The sequence below is a fragment of the Drosophila teissieri genome, chromosome 2R (genome assembly GCF_016746235.2).
Source record: "Drosophila teissieri strain GT53w chromosome 2R, Prin_Dtei_1.1, whole genome shotgun sequence".
Taxonomy (NCBI): Eukaryota; Metazoa; Arthropoda; class Insecta; order Diptera; family Drosophilidae; genus Drosophila; species Drosophila teissieri.
In genome coordinates, this window is record NC_053030.1 from 9,925,238 (window position 1) to 9,946,087 (window position 20,850).

At 43.2% G+C, this 20,850-nt stretch overlaps 1 protein-coding gene across 4 annotated transcripts in view; it reads left to right on the plus strand.

Moving 5' to 3' along the window:
- Positions 1 to 10,110, plus strand: part of LOC122612345 (serine-rich adhesin for platelets) — a 58,243-nt gene extending 48,133 nt beyond the window's left edge. For 2 of the 4 annotated variants that reach the window (XM_043785895.1, XM_043785896.1), the window contains 2 exons: positions 3,402 to 3,520; positions 5,524 to 10,110. In XM_043785895.1, coding sequence (XP_043641830.1) covers positions 3,402 to 3,520; positions 5,524 to 7,548 — 2,144 coding nt within the window. In that variant the 3' untranslated portion in view covers positions 7,549 to 10,110. Of the gene's footprint in view, positions 1 to 1,348; positions 1,442 to 3,098; positions 3,135 to 3,401; positions 3,521 to 5,523 lie in introns of those variants that run through there. The other 2 variants (XM_043785898.1, XM_043785897.1) reach the window with 2 other exon arrangements.
- Positions 10,111 to 20,850: the final 10,740 nt, after the last annotated feature.

Consider the following 20,850-nt stretch of genomic DNA (forward strand, 5'->3'; position numbering starts at 1 on the left):
GAAAGTAAAATCAAACGCGGCTGGACGCGATAAATATGCCGGGGAAATGGCCTGTGATTATCATAGAGATCGATAAGCTGCGATTTATGCTTATCAAGCCGCAGAGATGGGACTTGGCAACGCCCACCGATCTTCGGATCTCACTATCCACGCAGATCCCATAACTCAAATCTGAGATGGGGGCCAGTATCATGCTGATGGAATGACAAAGTGATCGCTCCGATGGAGTAAACGTGAGATGGGTTGGGGTTTTGGCCATGTCCATATGTACACGGATGGATCGTAAAATGTGTTTTCCGATTTTCGTTTCGTTTGTTTTTCGTACATGTGCCGCAATTACGAGGCATTTTGACGCCCCAGCTCGTTGTCGATATATCTGATATCTGATTTTTGTTTTTATTTTGATTGGCTTTTTTGGATATTTGATTTTGGATTTTGTTCATGCTGTGCAGTTTAGCAGTTTAGCATTTTATGATTTTTTAATTTTATGTTGATGAAGCTCATTGCTTGCATATTTGATTAGCGTTTCGATCGTTGTTTCTGGTTGTGTTTTTTATGGTTTGTTTGCTGGCCGGGTTCTTTGTTTTCCTGATTATTTCCACCATAATGCCTGATTTGCCCGTTTAGGCTTCCCTCTGAGTGTGTCATTTGTTACATTTTCGGCTCTGGCAATATATATCAAGAGCTGTGTTTTTAGTGCCCACAAAATAAAGCTGCGCACAGCTGGTGGGCCAGCCCATATAAAGTGGGGTATTTATAACACTAAAGAGTATTACGAAATGCAGGAAATTATTACTTGAAATTTGTATAATGCATGCAATTTTGGTGGTAAAAGAAGTCGCAATTTACCGGTCAGGTATGAATTTCTTATCACTTGCTTATGATTTTTTGCGAGTTAGTGACGCAAGTGGTATGACGTCGCAGCCTTCAGTTAGTGACAATTAAGTTATGGCCAGCAAGCGGCTATCGTTCAATGCCGCAAGTGCTCATAAATTAGAACAACCAGACCCGCCCGAAATTCTATATCCATCGGCTTACTTCGGAAACAAATCACGCCCCCACATATTAAGCACTATCGATGGCATCTCAGAACGCCTTTTCGTTTCGTTGGCTTTATTTTGCCATATTTATGCTGATGCATTTCTCAGTTCAAACGCCCTTTCGAAAACTAAACTAAACTAAACTAAACGAAACGAAACGAGACGAGACGAAACGAGGCGAACATTCCACTCACCATGACTAATAACTTAATTAGAAACTCGGCAGAAGACGAAGATTCGGTTGTTAAAATCTTAATAACTTGCGGCAAAAATGCGACCCGATCGAAGCTTTTTATTGAGTGAAAAACAAACCCGTAGCGGAGATCTCTAAAATATCCAAAAAGATCGAAGCCCATAAAAATTCCGAAGCCCAAAATGCATTTGATGGCTTTTGCTTCGGAGTGTGTGTCGTGGAAACTAAAATAAACATTTGGCTTTTCTAGTTTGGGGCTTCATCGTTGTTGGAGGGTGTCGACTTTGACTAGAAGTTAGGAGCTGCGGCACTTTCAATGTCAAAGTCATGGGAAGTTGGGAGTTCAGCGATATCAAGCTTGGGTCTTCTAATGGATTAACCCGGCCACAGAGACCACAAAAATAATACCGTTGCTCATCTCGATGGACTTGCACTTCCTGCTCGGCCAAGAAATCAAGTAGGCAAATGTGGCACAATGGCGGTGAATCGAAGTTTGCACCGCTTCTGAGGGGAAAAAGAAAACTGAAACTGACACTGCTGCCATTCGCAGCTCACTGGAAAAACAAATCCAGTCCTTTTCTAACAATTGCATTTAAGTAAAGGTTTCAGAAGTATTTTTACCATGGAAGAGTACTTTACCCTTTAAGAGTACTAAAATTGTATGCAATATTGGTGTACTATAAAGACAAAGACCAAACGAAGTAAGACAGGAATTCACATCCACTTTATATAGAGTGATGTGCAATATATTTTAGTGACCAAAAACCCTGATTTTGGGCCACGTATTTTCTCGCAGCTCAGCACCTACTGCGCACTCACAAGTGTGGCTGCCAGAGGGTGCTCCACTCGGGGTTTGTGTCACCAAACTAATGAAATCAATAAGCTAGACGAGCGGCCGGGCCGTGAATCACAAGAGTGCCAGGAATAACAACAAAGGGAGCAAGGCAGCTCCCTGGGGCAAGAGGCACAAGTGGCTGCCACCGGCGGCCAAAGGTGTGAAGCACAGAGTCACTCAAGCCCTCAGCTCGCCTCGGCTTATGAAATATGAGAGCTAAGAGCCGAGATGCCAGAGTTGAGAACTCAGAACTCAGAACCGGGACCGGGACTGGGACTGGGACCGGGAACCCAGACCGATACCGAGACCAGGAACGGCGACTCTTGCCAAGAATTTGTGTGCATAAATTTAATTACTGGCAGAACGGCAGAATGGCAGACGACTGAGACCGGGGCTGAACCCAGTCACCTATCAATCTAACTCGAGTGGCTTTTCTTCTCGTGTTGCCTTTTTCTTTGGCTTTTCAAGTGCTTTACTTATTAGTGACTTTTGTGGCCACATCCCGCCTCCGCCTCCACCTCCACCTCCTCCCGTTCGTCCTCCCCGCTGAAGTTCAATAGCCTGTCGAGGCCAGATACAGATACAGATACAGTATCTGAAATACTGCGCACAGGGGCAGATGGTGCATCACCGATACTCCAGATACATCAGTTTATAATTAGCGGAGAGAGCATGCGCACCTTGGCTACTTGACTTTCCGACTTTCCGAGGTTTAATGCATTCGCCGCCGACTATTTTTGGGAATCTGTTTTGGTTTTTGATCGAAATGACAGCAAACAAATGGGAAGGCTTAGAACGAGCTGAATATTATCGAACAGAAATGGTCTGCTTAGTATTGGAAAAATATATTAAACATAATTGTATTATTATTATTATTAAACATTTGTATTGTATTTGTATTTCTAAGTTCTGTATTGATGTATTCATTCCCTTCTAAATATTATTAGTTAGTTTGCTGAGTATATCAACGCTACACAAATGTAATATTTCGTGAGCTCAAGTAGTAGGTTTACTCATATTTAATCAAAGTATTTGACAACCACCCATCACTGACGACACTCATTAGGTTATATCCGCGAAGACGCGTGTTTCGCTTAAGGTCAAAGTTCTAGTGCTCCACGAACTTCTACCTCGATGTTCGAGATGAACCCCTGCCAGCACCCATCGTTACCTTCCGTTTTGGCACGCTTAATCACTCCGACCGAAAGAGCCGTGTTTGCCTTTAATTAAAAATGTTTTTGCCCGCCAAATATTTACATCAATTAAAAACACTCGCCCGGCTGGCTGATTTACTGATGGAATTAATGTGTTGTTTTCGATTTTGTATTTTCAGAAAATATAACGATAGTCGGCTTCCCGGATTATCTGAACAACGAATTCAAAATAGCACTGTACGCAAAAGAAACTCAAAGATATTTGTGTTTCAACGACAATTGGAGATTAGTTGGCATGGTGAGTAGAAGATTTACATTGTTATAAATTTTGGAAGTCTCCCTTGGGGAAAATGATTCATATTCCCGTGATACTCGAAGACAACATGACATCGCAGAGATGAAAGCGGATTTCCACACGATTTGTTTATGGATAGATAAAGTTTATAACACTATAGAGCAAGCAAATTGTTGGCCATAGCCACAATTATATGCTTGACAATATTTATTCTGTAGATATCGGTATATACATATGTAGATGTTGATATAGCCAAGGCCCGCTGCGGCTATTTTGATTGCATTGCATTCGTAGCGTACTTCGCATACTTGAATAAAGTACAAAGCGCCAAGTGTGGACAAGTCATTTTCCCATTTTCCGCTTCTCGTCGATCTGTTTTTATGCAAGCTAACTGTGCAAACACTGTAATTTATGACATGTTCCACATAATGGTTTTATGCAAACGATCGCTTATACGACAATAACCATATTACAATATTACGGCGAACTGGCCAAATTGTCAGCCACAATGGGTGAAAACCTGTTGCGGCTGCACCAAATCTGTCAGCGGGCTGAGCAAAATATTTATTACAATATTTGTGTAATTTGTAATTCGAAAATGCGAACAATTTCATATGCAATTACGGCCGAATGTGGCACAGATTCCGAGATACGTTTACGCGGCGTATGCGTGATATCGCACGGAGCAATGATTGGCAACTGTTTGGGGATACGGACGAAATCGAAATTGAAAATCAAATTTTCGAGACATTGTAACAGTTTTGCCGGCTGTCCCAATGCCAATAGTTGAAGTGCAGCCACTCGAGGTATGAGATTTTCCATCATAAGAGTCAAACAACTCGAATAGATATGTCTAATCAATCAGGCGAATGACGCTGCACTTGATTGCCTCTGTCATGTGGTAATGGCTAAAACATTTCAATGTCCTTTTCGCCACTCACAATACAGTTAGTTAGCTAAACCGCATTCAAGCGTTCGAGCTCTAGGCAAACAATGGAGCCCCTAAGGCCACCATTCAATTCTATTGCTTTCGATTGCGATTATGACCGCAAAATCCATTTTGAATTATTGTGCAAATATTTGCCGTGATTTACACTCCATTCGATACCTTAGCCGCCGTTTCGCGGGAAGGTTAATGTGTGGGCCGAGGTCGCAAGGTCTGGATGTGACTCACATATTGATTACTCGATCACTCCATCCCTTCTCGAAATAGAACAAATGTGTTTACCCCAAACACTCCGCTCCTCTTGACCAGTGGTGCTAAGCAGCTCCTCAAAAATAGCAATTATGAGCTATAAATATGCGAAGAGCCCACAAGTAGTCCGTCGCCCAATATGGCACAAGTCTTAATTGCTTGGGAAATGTTTCATCTGCGTCGTTTGCAACACTTTGGGCCGCAATCTCAACGATCTGAACGACCAGATCGGTCCGCTGATAGCAGAAATGGCCAACATGGCAGCAACACGCGCTCACCGACTTGGATGTGCTGACCACATCTCTGGGGTATGGCCTATTAGTTACCCTAGGAGGGTACGGCACGCTACTGGAATCGATTTAATGTGATCAATAAGATGGCAAACATTAAACTTTCGCTTCATCCATTTTAGCAACCCTACAATTTTACTCCCCCCAATGAGTAGTTTCAGTAAATACTAAAATTAACATTTTTAAGCGACTATTCCAGGGTGATATCCCCAAAGATTGGGAATGCCAGGGCACTACAACATCCAAGTCATAAGCCGCGATTCATTTCGTTGTCGTTTTGAGACCTCAAGTACTTTATAAATAAATAAACAGAGGGCAAACTAAACGTTCACTCCTCGCGCGATGTTGTCGCTGTCATCGTTGTCGATACGCATATCACAATATCTAGCCCATATAACACCTTACAAACTGTATATGAACGGAAATGCCGCTCATAAATTGCATGTGAAGTGCACGGAAGCTAGATCGCTGAATCACTACTCGTATATCGCTATATCTATATATCTGTTTTCTGGTTGCAGAGGGAGCTGCGAGATACCTGCTATTTCAACGAGACCATCGTGCACGGTTATTTCGTGTTCCGTTCCGTTGTCGATCTGCAGCGACGTGTCGGGTTCACGCACCGAGGTAAGCCTGTGGGGCCCAAGAAGAGCGTCAACGATGCCTGCTACATGTTCAACAAGATCGAGGCCGAGCAGTTTTTCCGCCATCACCATAACAATGGCAACAGTGGCAGCAACAATGGCAATGGCAGTGGCAGTGGCAACGGCAATGGCAACGGCAATGGCAGCAACAACAGTCGCAAGCCCCCGCGCAACAACAAAAACAATCGCCACAAATCGAATAACCAAAATCAAAAGTTGCAACAGCAACAGGAGCATCATGGCCATAATAATAATAATAATAATAACGTTATTCTTAATAATAGTAATACTAGTTTAAGTAGCACTAACAAAAAGCAACTAGCAATAAACAGGCAGAGGCAGCAGCAGCAGCAGCAACATCAGGTGCGACATCATCACAATGATCCATCGCTGCTGCTGCGACGACAGCAACACGAGAAGAAGCAGAAGCGGCGCAAGCAACAGAAGCAGCAGCAACACCAACAACGAGTATCAGCTAGTCCAACGAATCCGATGCCTGCAACACCCACAGCAGCACCAGCAGCAACAGCAACCTTTGCAGCCACCTCCCCGGCAACAGCAACACCATCGACAACGGCAACATTGAGCAGCAAGCGCAAGGGCCGGCGAAGAAAGGCCAAGGTCAGGCCAAAGTCGCAGCAGCAGCAGCAGTTGCAGCTACTTGCCACGGCAGCAACAACGCCCTACACCGACGACACCCTGTACGGCAGCAGCACTAGCAGCAGCAGCAGCACGGTTTTCGAAGACTTGGACATCTACAATAGCAGCAGCAGCAGCGGCAGTGGGAGCGGCAGTGGCAGTGGCAGCGGCAGCGGAAGCAGCAGCAGTTTGGAGCCCTGGTCCACTTGGTCCACGATCGACAGCTTTAGCGGCAGCAGCACAACAGCAACATCTGACGACAGTATTAGCAGCAGCAGCAACTACGACGCCTGGGCCACCTACATCACCGAAATGGAGGCAGAGGCATCCGCCATGACGCCCGAGATGGGCGGCAACGACACCGAGTTGCTGCAGTACGAGGCCGAGTTGGTGGACGATCCGGAGGCGGAGTCCACGGCGACAATTGAAACCAAAGCAACATCAGTAACATCAGCAACATCAGCTACATCAGCAATAGCGGCAACGGCGGCCACATCTACCTCGACAGCGAGCTCCCAGCTGGTGATAGAGCAGACGCCGCTGGCCAGGAGCAACATCAGCAACAATAGCAGCGGCAGCAGCAGCACGAAAGCAACACCAACGGCAACCAGTCAGACTGAAACAGCACAGAGCACGCAACAGCCAAGCAGGCATCGCAGCCACAGCAGGGAGGATCGCCCGGATAATTCCGACATGTTGCTGGCGGGCGAGAACGAAGTGAAGCCGCAACAGCCACGCAAGTTGCTGTGGACGGTGCAGCCACCGCTCGCAACACGTGGCAGCACGCCGGCAACATTGGTGGCAACACCAGCGCAGCAACTCACCGGCACGACACCGGAGCAACATGTTGCACCTTCACTCTTCAGCGTGGACAAGAACATCAACAGCAACCTGAACAACACACTCACGGAGGCTTCGCCCACGGCAGCATCAACATCCAGCTTTACGGCGGCAACCACCACGAAGAGACCCATCCGGAAGTTTACCAAGAAGCTCATGGCCACGCCCTACCACCAGCTGACCTATGTGCGCAACGCGGGCGGGGACATCGACATCGATAACCTGGACAACATCAGCGTGTATCCCGTTCTCTACGATGGCGACCTGGAGGGGAATGGCGGCGGCAACAGCTCCGACGGAGGCTTCAGCGGGTTCCTGCCCACCTCGACCACCTCGCATCTGACGGAACCGATTCGCATCGGCATGAACAGGATCAGGCCGAACAAGACACTGCATTGGTTCACTCACCAGAGATTTGCGTAGTAGTCAGGGATGGGCGCGCTTTGGCTATTAGATCTTTAAAAGGACTGCTCGAATTTGTACTTTCACAGATAATACACAGCCACCACATTTGGAAGTGCAAAATTTGAATAAATTGATCGGCACATAATAATCTCAAGTCAAAATCAATGCATACAATCAGTTTGACCATCAGCTCTGTGGAATCTTTTAGATGCATTTTAAAAAACACGTAATCTTGTGAAGGTGAAAACCAGAACAGATCCTTTAGAGAGAGGCATACCTATACTCAGCACTCAGTTTTCAAAAGAATTTAGGCAAAAGCAAGAGAAAATCAAGAAAAGTATGGATAAATATTTCAAATTACTAATGAACTGATACATATATATAAACATATATAGAACTCGATATACAAAGGAGTTGCTTACTGTTCAGTACCTCGACTCAGACAGGACTTTGCACTTGCACCACGCCTAAAAGCACACTACATAAGCGAAACCGGAAGCGGAAGCAGGCGTGGAGCCGATAACGATAACGCTAACTCAGGCCGCACTTCATCCAGTAGCGGGTACAGTGAAGACTCCACCAACTGCACTCGGGAGGCCGCAGGCAACGAACTCGCAGAACTGCTACATAGTTATAAATGAAAAGACAATAAGATTTTTATTTACGAGTATGTGCTATATAAACTATCAAATCGATGAACCGAAGCGATAGCGATAATCGAAAAAAACCAAATGCTAAAATTGTTGAAATGGAAATTATGAAAGCGCGACATTCAAGTGCAAGCAAATAAACGTTTCGAATGCACTGAAAAAGCGTAGCGAACTTTTGATTTACTAAATCAATTAAATATATTAGCAATGAGAATTAATAAAAATAAAAATACAAATGCAAACAAAAATCGATATATATTATATACATATATGCATATATTTTCAAAATTTTATAACGAACCAAAAACCAATTAGCAAACAAATTTAACACGGTGAACGGAACACGAATGAAGAAGTTTTTTAAATTCATACGCAAGCAGAACTAAGAGTCGGTAACGATAACGATAACGATAACAAATTCGCACAGCAAAACACTTCCAAAAATGAAAGGTTAAAACTAAATATTAAACAATTTTACTAGGCACAAGCGAACGAAATTGGGTTAGATGAACAAAAAGGAAAACTCCATTCAAAATAAACCGAATTTTTTAAGCAAATACAAAAGAATTGTTGAAATTGAGATGTCAGCATGGAAATTGATTTTAGGACACAGTTTGTGGCCGATATCCAAATCGAGGAGGATGGAAACAAATTTTGAATAATGGAAAATTTTAAAGAACTACTAACGTATGTATCCAGATATGTACTGCAACCAAACACCAAAATTCACACTGAATAAGCAACGTTATATTTATTAATTGAACAAAACTAAAAACTAAAACTACGAATTGAATCAAAATACAGCAAAAAGAAACCAACTGCTGCTTTTCTACATACGAATATATATAAATATATATATATATATTGACACATATAGGCATATGTGGACGAACATGGAAAAAGATAATGCAAAAATTGTTTCTCATATATTTATATTAATATTTAAAATAAATAGTTCAAACATATTAGCAAACCAAATACGCGAAATTAAAACAATTTGAGGGAAAATGCGCAAGCACAGAAACAGAAAACTGAAGCGTCAAGTTTATATGTAGAGATATGTATGAATGTAAATTTAAAGTGAACAAAGAAAACCCAAACAAAATGAAGTTAAAGCAAGATGCTTAGGTGAAAATTTAATTAGTGTGTACTTAAGACAAGAAACCATTTAACAATTGAACGATTAATTATTAACTTAACTAGGCATTGAAGCAGCACTCAACTAAATAAAACCGATACGAAACCGATACGAAACCGAAACGAAACGAAGCCGAAAACACACACAACTCGAATTGAACTACTGTACTTATTCGTATGCGCGTTGCTGTAATATAAACAAAATTCTTATGTTGAATCGACGTCGATTGGGAGAACCCGATCGATCGATGACTATATCTACCACAGCAGAAATTATTTATTTAACAGTTTATCGGAATAATCGAATCGAGTCTATTGGGGACTGGAGCGGGGACCGATTGTCATTTGTCATTTGTAAATTCATTTGCACTTTTCTTTCTACTAATTACGTTTAATTAATGGATTAATCATACGCCTAAGTTAACACTAAGTTAACACTCATCATTGTACATTGTAATATGTTTTATTCCTAAGCCGAGCATTAAATGTAATTATTTATGTATAAAAGCAAAATGATTCTTTCGCCCCTGTATAACACTTGCGCCCACTTCTCTATCTCCAAGTCTGTCCCCCCCATCCTTCCTATCTCTTTTAATATCTATCTTATATATACGAATATATAAACGACTATTTAATTGCATTTCTTTGTATTAAAACGAGTAACAACACACTAGAAATCGAATAAAAAGCCTCAACAAATATTCAACACTTTTCATTTCTCCTGTATGTAAGTTTGCTTCATTTTCAAATAAATGCTCAGTTGTTTCCTTTTTGTTGGTTTACGAATGTGTGCAGAGAAATCGTATAAATAAAAAATATATATAAATTCAAAACAATTGTGGTATTTTTAATCTGTTTTATTGGATGGAAGTAAGTATACTTATTTTGGACATATTGGCCACAGCAGATTTTCATATTTTCGTATATATAGTTGTCACACAGGAATTCTCCTAGTGCGCTTCGTCACTATGTGGACTGCTTTCCACAGTGATTTTGTTTCTAAATTTTCTCTATTTACACAGAATAAATCTTAACATAATACTCCTTTCCATTTTAGATCCATTACATTTCAATTAATATAGTAATGCAAGTAAAATAATTTCTTCTTGACTTTGTATAGTAAATCAGGTATAAGTTTCAGTAGAAATTGTTCGCAGTGCATAGGAATAGATATGTACATCGTAGTCAGGCAGTGTCCACTGATTTCGTAGAATATCAATTGCACATTCCTGGCCATGTCGGAGGAACTTGTAAATTGCGGCCAGGAACAAGATAGGTGGTCCCCGCCTCTGATGACAAATGTTCGCCGAGGGAACAATGTAAAGGAGTCGACCACCGACGCAGAGTCCTCCGCCGACCAGGCTCCTCCTGCTGAAGATGACAAATCACATGTGCTGACATTTGACATCGGTGCTGGGGGATTAACATGTTATGGCCAGGGCCCTCGACTCCTTGGGGCAGTAAAAGTGTTGGCCATCGCCAAGGCAAACACTGTTGTAATGGGACCTGCTGATGGGCAGTGCTCCTCCGCCACTTGGACTCCTGCTTTTCATGGCCAGCAGACCGTGGACAGACCACACAAGTGGCCAAGTGGTGGCTACTGCTTTGCATAAATGTCCCAGGTCCATCGGTTCGCTATCTGCTTGGCGGCGGCAGCAGCCTCCTCATCGGTGGCTTGTTTAATTAAAAAATTAAGTTCCAAATCCCAGACCATTAAGAAGATTTTTATTTATACCTTTTAATTTCATCAATCGTTGCGACGGCAGGTGCCGTCCATATCCACATCCACATCCACATCCATGTTCCTTCCCCATTTACCCAGTCGCCCGGCGAAGTTTGTTTTCTTGCCTTCTCCTTTTCAGCTCTTAACAGGAAACAATTTCATTTGCGGGCAGAAATTCTTTCAAATCTGCCGCCGTTAAGCAAAAAGAAAACATGCCAAGAAATAATAATAAAAAAATTGAAAAAAATACTATAAGGTGACTGAGAAAAACCAATCGATGCTCTTACGAAAAGTTCTTGCACTTGAGAAAAAGGGTAGTTACATAGCTTAGGTATTCTCACCTAATATTTGGATATCTAAAATATTCTTATACATAACTTTGATCCGAAATAAAATTGTGGTTTGCATAAATAATTATTAATAGTGAGTCTCTTAAAAATATGTAGCACTTCTTATTGATTTTGGGTCGTGCTGTTGAAAATATTGTAAGGGATATGCAATCCCAATCTAATAGCCATGCTATAAAAATAAATAAATTACTAATAAATTTTTTCTATGACCCCCTTTAAAAACGCCATATTGCATTAATTTCAGGGCATAACAAGTTCGATTTGGGTAGCACAAAATGTGGTCACCGTTGGTGAGCTCGGTTTCCTTTTTGGCCAGAACGTTTTGTTGGCCGTTCGACATTCGGCCAGGCCGAAAGCCAGGCCAAAACCCACGGGCTGCAAGGCAGTTGCCTTTGGCTTTCAAGGCGACTGTGTGGCTCAGATTTGGTTTATGAATGTCGCCATGTTGCAAGGTGGAGCAAGGTGGCTGTGGCTCAGGGTGGTTCGGGTGGTGCAGAGTGGAGGTGCAGGGTGCCGTCGTACATTCCACACACAGAGCGACAGGATGAAACTGTTGCCTGCATACGGCATGCATATTTCGTATTTTTAGTACAGCCATTTAACATCATCAACTTAAATATGCGTGCAAGATTTATGCACACGTCGCTCGGCCAAAAAGGGGGCGGCCGTCTGACCGGGGGCGTGGCCTGACCAGACCTGGAATGGAATGGAATGGCATAAAGAGCCATCGAACTGGGTCCGAAATGAAATGCGGCCAGAACGGGCACGTGATACTGAAGCGTTTGAAAGAGCAAGAGTCATGAAGCTTGATTTCCATATATAATCTTTTATTGATTCATTAATTTGCATTTCCAATGAAAGCCTAGGCGGGCAAAACGAAATGTTTGGTGAAATTTCATTTAGTTAATGAGATTGGTCCGTGATGAACACTCCTCTCTTATATTTCAATAGTTTTCAAGTTTTGAGAACGCCAATCCATGCATCGCAAACCAAATAGTTGCATAAGCAGATGGTAAATTCTGAATAAATCGCATTGCTTGTCAATTGTTTAGACATCACATCCACCTAAATGACACTTACATGTGCTTACTATTTATGCATTTCCCGAAGTAATAATCAAGTGATTTCGCGACGGGGGCATTTGAACTCGGATTCGAACTCACCCACGCACCGCACCTCGCAAAGTATCTGTTCTGTGCAATTGAATAACGTCATGATGCCCCGCTGTCCGATCTTATGACATCTGCAACTTGCAACTAGCAACTTGCACAAGCTCAAGCTCGGCGATACTTTATTGATTTCTGCCGGAGCCGAGCTCTTTGCGCAATTCCGCGCTCGGATCCAAATCCGAAACTGAATCTGAATCCGAATCCGAATATGAATATGAATCCGAATCTGAATAGTGGGTAACTGGGTAAACATCTTCACCTGCTGCGCCGCCTGCGGCGGTCGCTCAATATTGTGGCTAGTATTTAATGAAAAGCCTGAAGCCAAATAAAACCGAATATTGAATATGAAAAATAAACGACGTGGAAATGGCGAGTGGCGCCAAATGCGGCTCCGACGCATTTGTTTATGGCCGCCACATTTCGATGATAAATCGACGATGCCGCGGCTAATTACGCACGGAGTACTGGTAGGATTGGATCCGAGATCGCGGAGTTCGAGATCGGAGTAAATGCCCCGAATCAGCAACTAAATTTGTCGTACGCTTAACGCACAGTTTAACCCAGTGATAACCGGTTGGTCTTAACGACTTCCATTTATTTGTACTTGTCAATGGCAACATGAAGACTTTGATTTCAAGATTCATTGGCCACCGCATAGCCGCATACTTTGGATTGGCGTGTGCCTAATTAACTGCAAATGAAAGACCTGGATTACTCGGCCAATGCATTAACTAAGGCTCAACGACTTGACTTCAGATTTGGTTTGAACATTTTTCATTTACAACTTTGTTATTGGGTGTGTGGGCTATGTTACAGGGTGTTTCATTAGCCACTTTTTATTTGAAGTTTTATTAAGAGTTTCCGGTTTCTATTTAACCGACTGTTAAATATACACACAATTTTTAAAGCATTTTGTGCTATTTTCGGGTGATAAAAGCGCTGTGATCACTTGTTAGCCATTTTAATAAAAATCTGAATATTTTAGCAAGTTTGCCTCAAAAACATTAGATGACTCAAGCCAGTAGCCAAACTTGCGAATAAAAATATAATAACCTATATCAATAAATTTCAAAATAACTAAAGTATGCTTAATATGAGAAGCAAACGTTTTTAGTACTAGTAGCAGTTAATAAAACAAAAAATATGCGTCTGTCAAGTACTGTGGTATTTTGGTAAAGTATTTGAAGAATTTACTCCCCATCTTCATCGCTGACGAACTACTACAACTCCCACTCAATTATAGGTATATATATTTTAACAACGGGAGGCTCCATGTCCTGTGATGATATTACCTAACCAAATTGCGGATCTTAAAGCCCAGGAAAACATATTTTCCTCACGCCCCGGTCTCCCGTGACAATCAGCAGACCACCGGTGGTCACCTGGCGAATGCCAATTGATAAATAACTGTCATTAGAGCCGAAGTGCGGCTCATTTTCTCATTTTCCCATGGCTCGACTTAGTTGGGCCGTAGTCCAGATCTGCAGCGGCGAAAACTTAAGCTATAAATAAAAATTAATGCTTTTGAATAAATTGTGCCGGCGAAACGAAGCGATACCCCTACTTAGCATATCGGGTCGGTATCTTTCTGTTCAGTTCGCCTCAGTTCGGTTCAGTTCAGTTCGGTTCAGTTGAGTTCCATTCGATGGTGCCTCGGGGTAGGCATTTAGCAAAGTGTCAGTTGCGAACAAGGTTAGGCTTTGGGTATTAGAGGCGTCCCACGTCGCCGTCGGGTGGTTTCACTTAGCTCCAACTTGACTAACACCACCGCAGAGTGGTGGTGCTTGCTGACTTGGTGGCTAGCTGGTTGGGTGGGTGGTTGTATGGACTAGCCGCTCACGGGTTTTAATTAATTTGGTGCAACATTTTGCACTGGGCCGAGCCCAACAGCCCGACTTGGTCAATGGGCGCATATATCAAGACAATCGGCTGATTGGCAGCCGCATACATTACCCACATCCAGGTGGCCGAGGAGTGGGGCTGGGACCCACCTGTCAGCGGTGCTTATGATTAACTGTCAGTTGTAACTGGCTGTGATGGATTTATTGCTGTCAATTTGACAAATCAATGCAGCAGTTGGCCGTCCATCGAAGGCGTTCATTGCGGCGATCAGTGCTCAACTGGCGACGACTTAATTGGGAAACCACCGAAGACTGGGACTTCGGGGGGCCAAGGGGAATGCAGATTAGGCCAGGTGATGCTGCACAGGTGACTCGTTAGACACTGATCCCCCATGTTAACACACCTTTAAGTGCCCCGGATTACGAGGAATTAGTGCTTTTTATCAACAATTTTTTTTTGGTTCTAGAAAATGTTGTAATATTTCAGATTAAATACTTTAAAACTTTATTTTGATAATATAAATACTACATTTATTTATTATATTTAACAAGATTACAAGCAATGATCAATTATTTAATCCTGGAAATCCCTATGCCTTAAGAAATGGCTTGCGAATGTTTTAAAATTTCCTATTTCTGGTTTATTAACGTTAAGCATTATTTTAAAATATTTTCTTAGAGTTGAATTACTTTACATAATTGTATGTAGATGTTCTGAAATCAGGATAGAAAATTAATATGTAATTATTAAAGTAAAGTGCAGCAGAAATTTGTAAACATATGTATTTTGATGTATTTTTATAAATATTGTGTCTGCTTGCATTGGAAAATCATTCGCTTTGAAACGCTTATATCTTCACAGGTGCACTTCAAAATAAACGCCTAAGTCAGGATTTACAATCAGTTTATTCGACAATTAATCAAGCAGTCGTTCTCGTAAAACAAACCAGCAAGCTTGATTGAATTTTGAGGCTCCGATTTCTGCAGCAACTCCTTGTTAACTTCCCTGGGTAAAATGGATGAAATAGAGAGAGAAACTCGAGATCCGAGGAGACCAGTTTGGACTTTACTACCGTCTGTCACCTGATGGCAGGCAAATATTAATTTACCGATATATCTTTTGCCAGTGATTTTGTTTTGCTGCACAGTTGGCTAATGAAATCGTAAGTGCTTTTATCTCGTAAATAGTTGGCTGGCCGGGTTCGGTTTGTGTTTGGGTTTGGGTTTTTGGAGTCAATGGTTTTCCATTCCTGTTTCTCTACCGGTTTGATTTGCAAAATGCGGCATTTAATGAGCCACTGGAATGGCCTGGATGTTGCGGCGGTGGGAAAAGCAGAAGGACTATTTGGACTCAAATGCCCAGCTAATGGGTCAAGTCAAGTTTCACTTTCAGAGAATCGAAAATCAAACTGACATCTGGCCTGTGAAATATTTTAACGCCATTTATCAAAATGCCAAGGAAAATTGCAGCCCAATTCTGAGTGGCCGGCTGACTGGCTGGCTGACTGAATGACTGACTGACTGCAGCTTGAATTTGCTCGGGGGCTCTGGGTCTCTGAGGTTGCGGGGTTCTCCAAAGACTCAGACAGCCACTTTGTGTTTGTGTCAGTCAGTCAGTCAGTCAGCGTCGGTTGGGTCACTCAGGCACAGCTCCAAATGAATTATACGCACTTCAAAGTTTCAACACATGCAACCCCAACAGCCGCAGCAGCAGCACGCAGCAGCAGCAACAACTGCATCAACTGCAGCAGCAACATGCAGCATGGTCGCCCACACACAGCTGGCAAAATAAATTATCATCGAAGCTCACATGCCCTTAGGCGGTGGCCATCCCAGTGACAGGCGGCTGATAAAGTCATGGTCGTCACTCCGACAGTTACAAATAGTTTCAGAAGTAGGTAACGCCAGCGGATCGAGTTCTCGTGGAAATCTGAAATATTACTGCTCTTTGCGTGTCCGGAAGGGACTGGGGATGTAGGATGTGGTAACCGGATCAAAGATTGCCTGAAACTCCCACAGATCTTGTTTCGTAATAATAATAGCTCTTACTTTTAATTTGGAGTACTTTCTCTAATTAGATTGTATAGTATAGAGTGGAAGTAAAACCATCTCTAATAAGGAGTTTATAAATGAAATCACTTATTAATCAGTATAAAAAGTAGTATACATTATTTGGGTCTGATAAGTCAAATAATTATTTTATAAATTAGAACAAATATGTAACATTATTTTTTCTTAGCTATTACTAATGGTAACTGTCCATTGTCCAAACCCTCCGCATGAGAGTATAACTTTCGCTTGGCTCCATTTTCTTCAACTTATTTTTCGAAGCCGACTGCCGTCAATATTTCATGCAGCAAGTTGTGTGTAACTTTCGGGCTTAGTTGTTTGCACTTTCGGCTGGCTGGCTCAAAGTTTGATGGCCCTGAATAATTGATGTTGCATGCCACGCAAGACAGCTGTCGCATTGGTTACGGAACTGGGTCACCTAATCCTCCGGGGCGCGATGGCAAATGTTGCGATTGTCGTCGCATTTAGTGGCTCATTTCGATTCAGGGGGCTGGCGGCAAATTGCAGTAATTAACAGGCTCATATTTGAGGTGTTTATCGGATGGCAAGGAGGTTCCACTTCCAGGCCCCCAATTACCGATCGTATGCACAATGAGATGGCTGGCGATGATGCTGGTGGCGATGGAGATGGAGCTGGAGATGGCCTCGCCCCATGATGACGGGCTTTTGGCACCGCAATTTGGTTTGGGGCCACAGATAAATTGATTTCAGTCGGTGAGCCGGCATTTTAATTAAACGAGCGCCGTTCATTATGTCTGGAAATGGTAATGGAAGCCGCAATTTCATTCATACTCACAGAGAGTATGCATTCGTACTCAAAGTGAGTGCTGATTGAACCATTAACATCAACTCTAGCCAACTGCCCAGTGACACCTCCTGGCATTCAAATTGCGCGCTCGCCTGAAGAAGATATTAACTTCATAATTGATAATTGAAAGTAGTTCTTGGACGCGAGTGCCCAACCCCATCCCATCCCATCCCAACCCTCTGGTTATGTCAGCCAGGCTGTTGGCTGTTGGCCAGTAGCAATTTGAGCCGCTCCCGTTTTCCATCCTGCGTTGTCCGTTCGGACATGATTATATGCCCTCGGGGCCAGCTCCACATTGTGGATGCATTGGGGAACTGGGAACTGGGCACTGGGCACTGAAACCCGGGACCTGCACTTGCAAATGAGCTGCATTTTGAGACATTAAAGGGCACTTAGCATAATGATTTACAACTTTGATTCACGCAATTAAAGCGGAATTTGCGGACAACCGTGGAGCAAGTATGCAGAAATAAATGTGGTTTCAACTAAATGCATAAAGTAAGATTCGCGTATATCTAGCCTTATAAAGAGAGGTAATCATATATTATCTTAAAAATGTTGCTATATTCTTATAAAGCTTAAATATGTTCTGCAATTATTGTCTCTTCATAGAGCTGCAGCATCACCTAATAAGTGAAAGCAACCTTCAACTTGTATTGGGTAGCCACACTTGATACCCAAATGGTGGGTCCACTGTGCCGCTTCTGCCAGTTCAATGGAGCTGAAAACGCATCCACATCATCAATGGCCGCAGCAACGACCAGAACGACGACAACAATCATGCCCGGAGGCAGTCACACGGACAATGTTATTGACACCCCAGCGACAAGGTTTCGATTTCAGGCCCTCCAAAGTCCGATGGCCAGTGTCCAGTGTCCGGTGTCCAGGGTCCAGTGTGCAGTGAGCAGTGCCCCATCCCACTGCGTCCCAGTGCCTATCTCCTCGACATTCACACCCAGGATTATGGGCAGACGAGCGCATCCTTTGTCGACATGTCCTGCGCTTGATTGGCACTTTTGCTGAGTGCGTCTGATTGCCGCTCCGAGAGTCGGAGGCAATCAAGTGGAATGTCCAATGTCATCGGTTTGTGCGATATGTGGGTGCACCTTCGCCAGGTGTCATAACTCTCTGTATTTATGGACATGGTGGGCTAAAGACAAAACGGGCACAAATATGCTATCTAAAGTGGCATTTCATTAGCCAAGCCCTCGTCGGGCTCCATAAATCAGCCGAAGATCAAGTGGCCATCACATTATCGGATCCAATCGGATCTGGGCAACCTGCGGGTCCGCCAACTTCTCACTTCTCTGGGCGATCCGTTCCGTTGCGATCCGATCCAATTCGATTCGAATCGATCCGGTCTGGCTGCTCGGCGGAAATTGATCAATTACAGAGAGCACTTCGCCTTGCGTTGCCGTTTTGTGGACCAGTTTTTCCCGTCCGGCGACGGATAATTTGCATAAATACGAAGCAAAGTTCAGACGCCAGCTCAAGTGGCCCAAAATGTGACTCCATCTAAGTTTGGCCACCGATCTCAGATCCCATATATCCGAGGCCTTAATCTCGTCGTCGTCGGCGTCGTCGTCGTTGGCCGGCATGAAAAATGGCCGAAACGCCTTTAGTGTCAATTTTATGTTATCGTTTGATTTATAATAACGCTGATAGACGTCGATATTTTAATTGATTGCGCTCGGCCGGAGTTTCCTACTTATTTCGGGGAATCTGTGGTGGTTTCTACACTGATTGCATCAGACGCGGCAATCACTTTCTATGGGATTATGGGGGAAGACAAAGGAAAGCAAAAGTGTATAGTATGAGTTGTCCCGGTGTCTGTTTAAAGATGCTTTAAACAGCTTCAAGATAGCACACAATTTTATAATAACAAAAGGCATTATCCTGTTTGGATGTGACAACTTTCATTCGATGGTAATTTGGGTGTAAGCATCGGTTTCGTTTTCCTACCCAACGCATCTCCTTTTCTCAGTTCATGAGCATGGAATTCCTCCTGCCCGGCGATCTCAACAGGGCGATCTTCAAATCAAAATACCAGCACCTAGACCTCGCTTCCTTTTCCCCATCAAGTGATTCATGGACATGGCAAAGTAATGCGAAATAAAAACTCAACACGAGGAGTAGAATCCAGATCGCCCGAGATCGCAGAACCGAGGCAATCGAGCAGGGGGAGTAGAACAAATCGCAGCCTCCATTTCGAGTAGATGAAGCTCCATTAAGGTAGCACATAAATAAGTCGGGTAGTCATCCAAGTGTCGTCCTCTGTGGCCGGGGCCATTTAATTTCCGACTAATAATGACAACCATATAAAGTTATTGGTGGCAGGGGCCGGAGCAGACATTGTTTGTCGCGTGATAACTTCATTTCCATGGCCCGCCTCGCAAATACGCGGAATACTCGCGCAGCGGGGCACATGGTTACCGATACCCTCTGGGATACTCTGGACTACTCTGGGTTACTCTGGGATGATCGCGAATGCGTATCCTTTTCCGAGAGTGGCGGCCTACACCAGAGACCGACTCTGTCAGCATATATCAGCCTAAGCCTGATTAACTATCGGCCAAGCGGACGCGTATGTGTGCCAAAACACTTGGTGCTACTACTACACACGAGTATTCTATCCCGAAATGGAATTCATTAGAAACCTGTAGCTCGGAGAATCGGGGACTCTGGGCCATCGCAGCCCCAATGGGGAACTGGGGACTCTCTTTTCTTCCCGGCCGAGATGCCCCGAATGCGATAGCGAAAATTTATGACTTCATTAAGGTAACAAGCCAATATGTTTTCAACTTCGAACTGGGTTGGGTTGGTTTGGGTTGGCTTATTGGAAACGTTTAAGGAGTTTTATGAGCTCGTTGTTCCCGTTGCCGTTGTTATTGCTATTGTTGTTGTAGTCGTTGACCCATTTCAAATGGATTACCCAACATGCATAAATAGTTTAAACGCCTCACTTCCAGCGATTCGTGCCTTCGGTTCTGTGGCGAAAAGATTTATGGACTTGTCGTTCAGCTACCTCTGCCCCCCAGCTCCTCCTTGATCCTGTGGGAGACAAAAAGAATTAACCGAGTCGAAAGCAAATGAGCTGGAATGGTCATACGGGCTTGAGCCCTTTTTATGATTGCCTCGGCAGTTAAATGAACTTATAGCCGCAGTTTCAACTGTTCACCAAACGACTGCATGTTGGCCAAAAGGGTTGGCTTTTTTTTTGTTGCAGGGTAGGAGAAAACGTGTTAACTTGTTGCACCCAAATCGAATTACGAAGTGCGTCTGGTTGTCTAGTCAACTGTGGAAAGGTGCCATACAAACATGGAAAGTGAACACATGCGAAAAATATCGTGAAATTGTGACTTTGTTAGATAAGCGCCTATCTTCACAAGCAAATTATGTTTGGCTAAAAATAGCTTCAAATATATTTATAATTTTTATCTCTAAAAACCAATTTCTTGTTTTATTCGATGATTATACGAGATGTATAATCCTTGAGGATTGAATATTTAGTCAATCGAAATATCTAAGCAAGCTTTTAATATTAAAAAAACATCCTTTGGCCTATTGGTAAC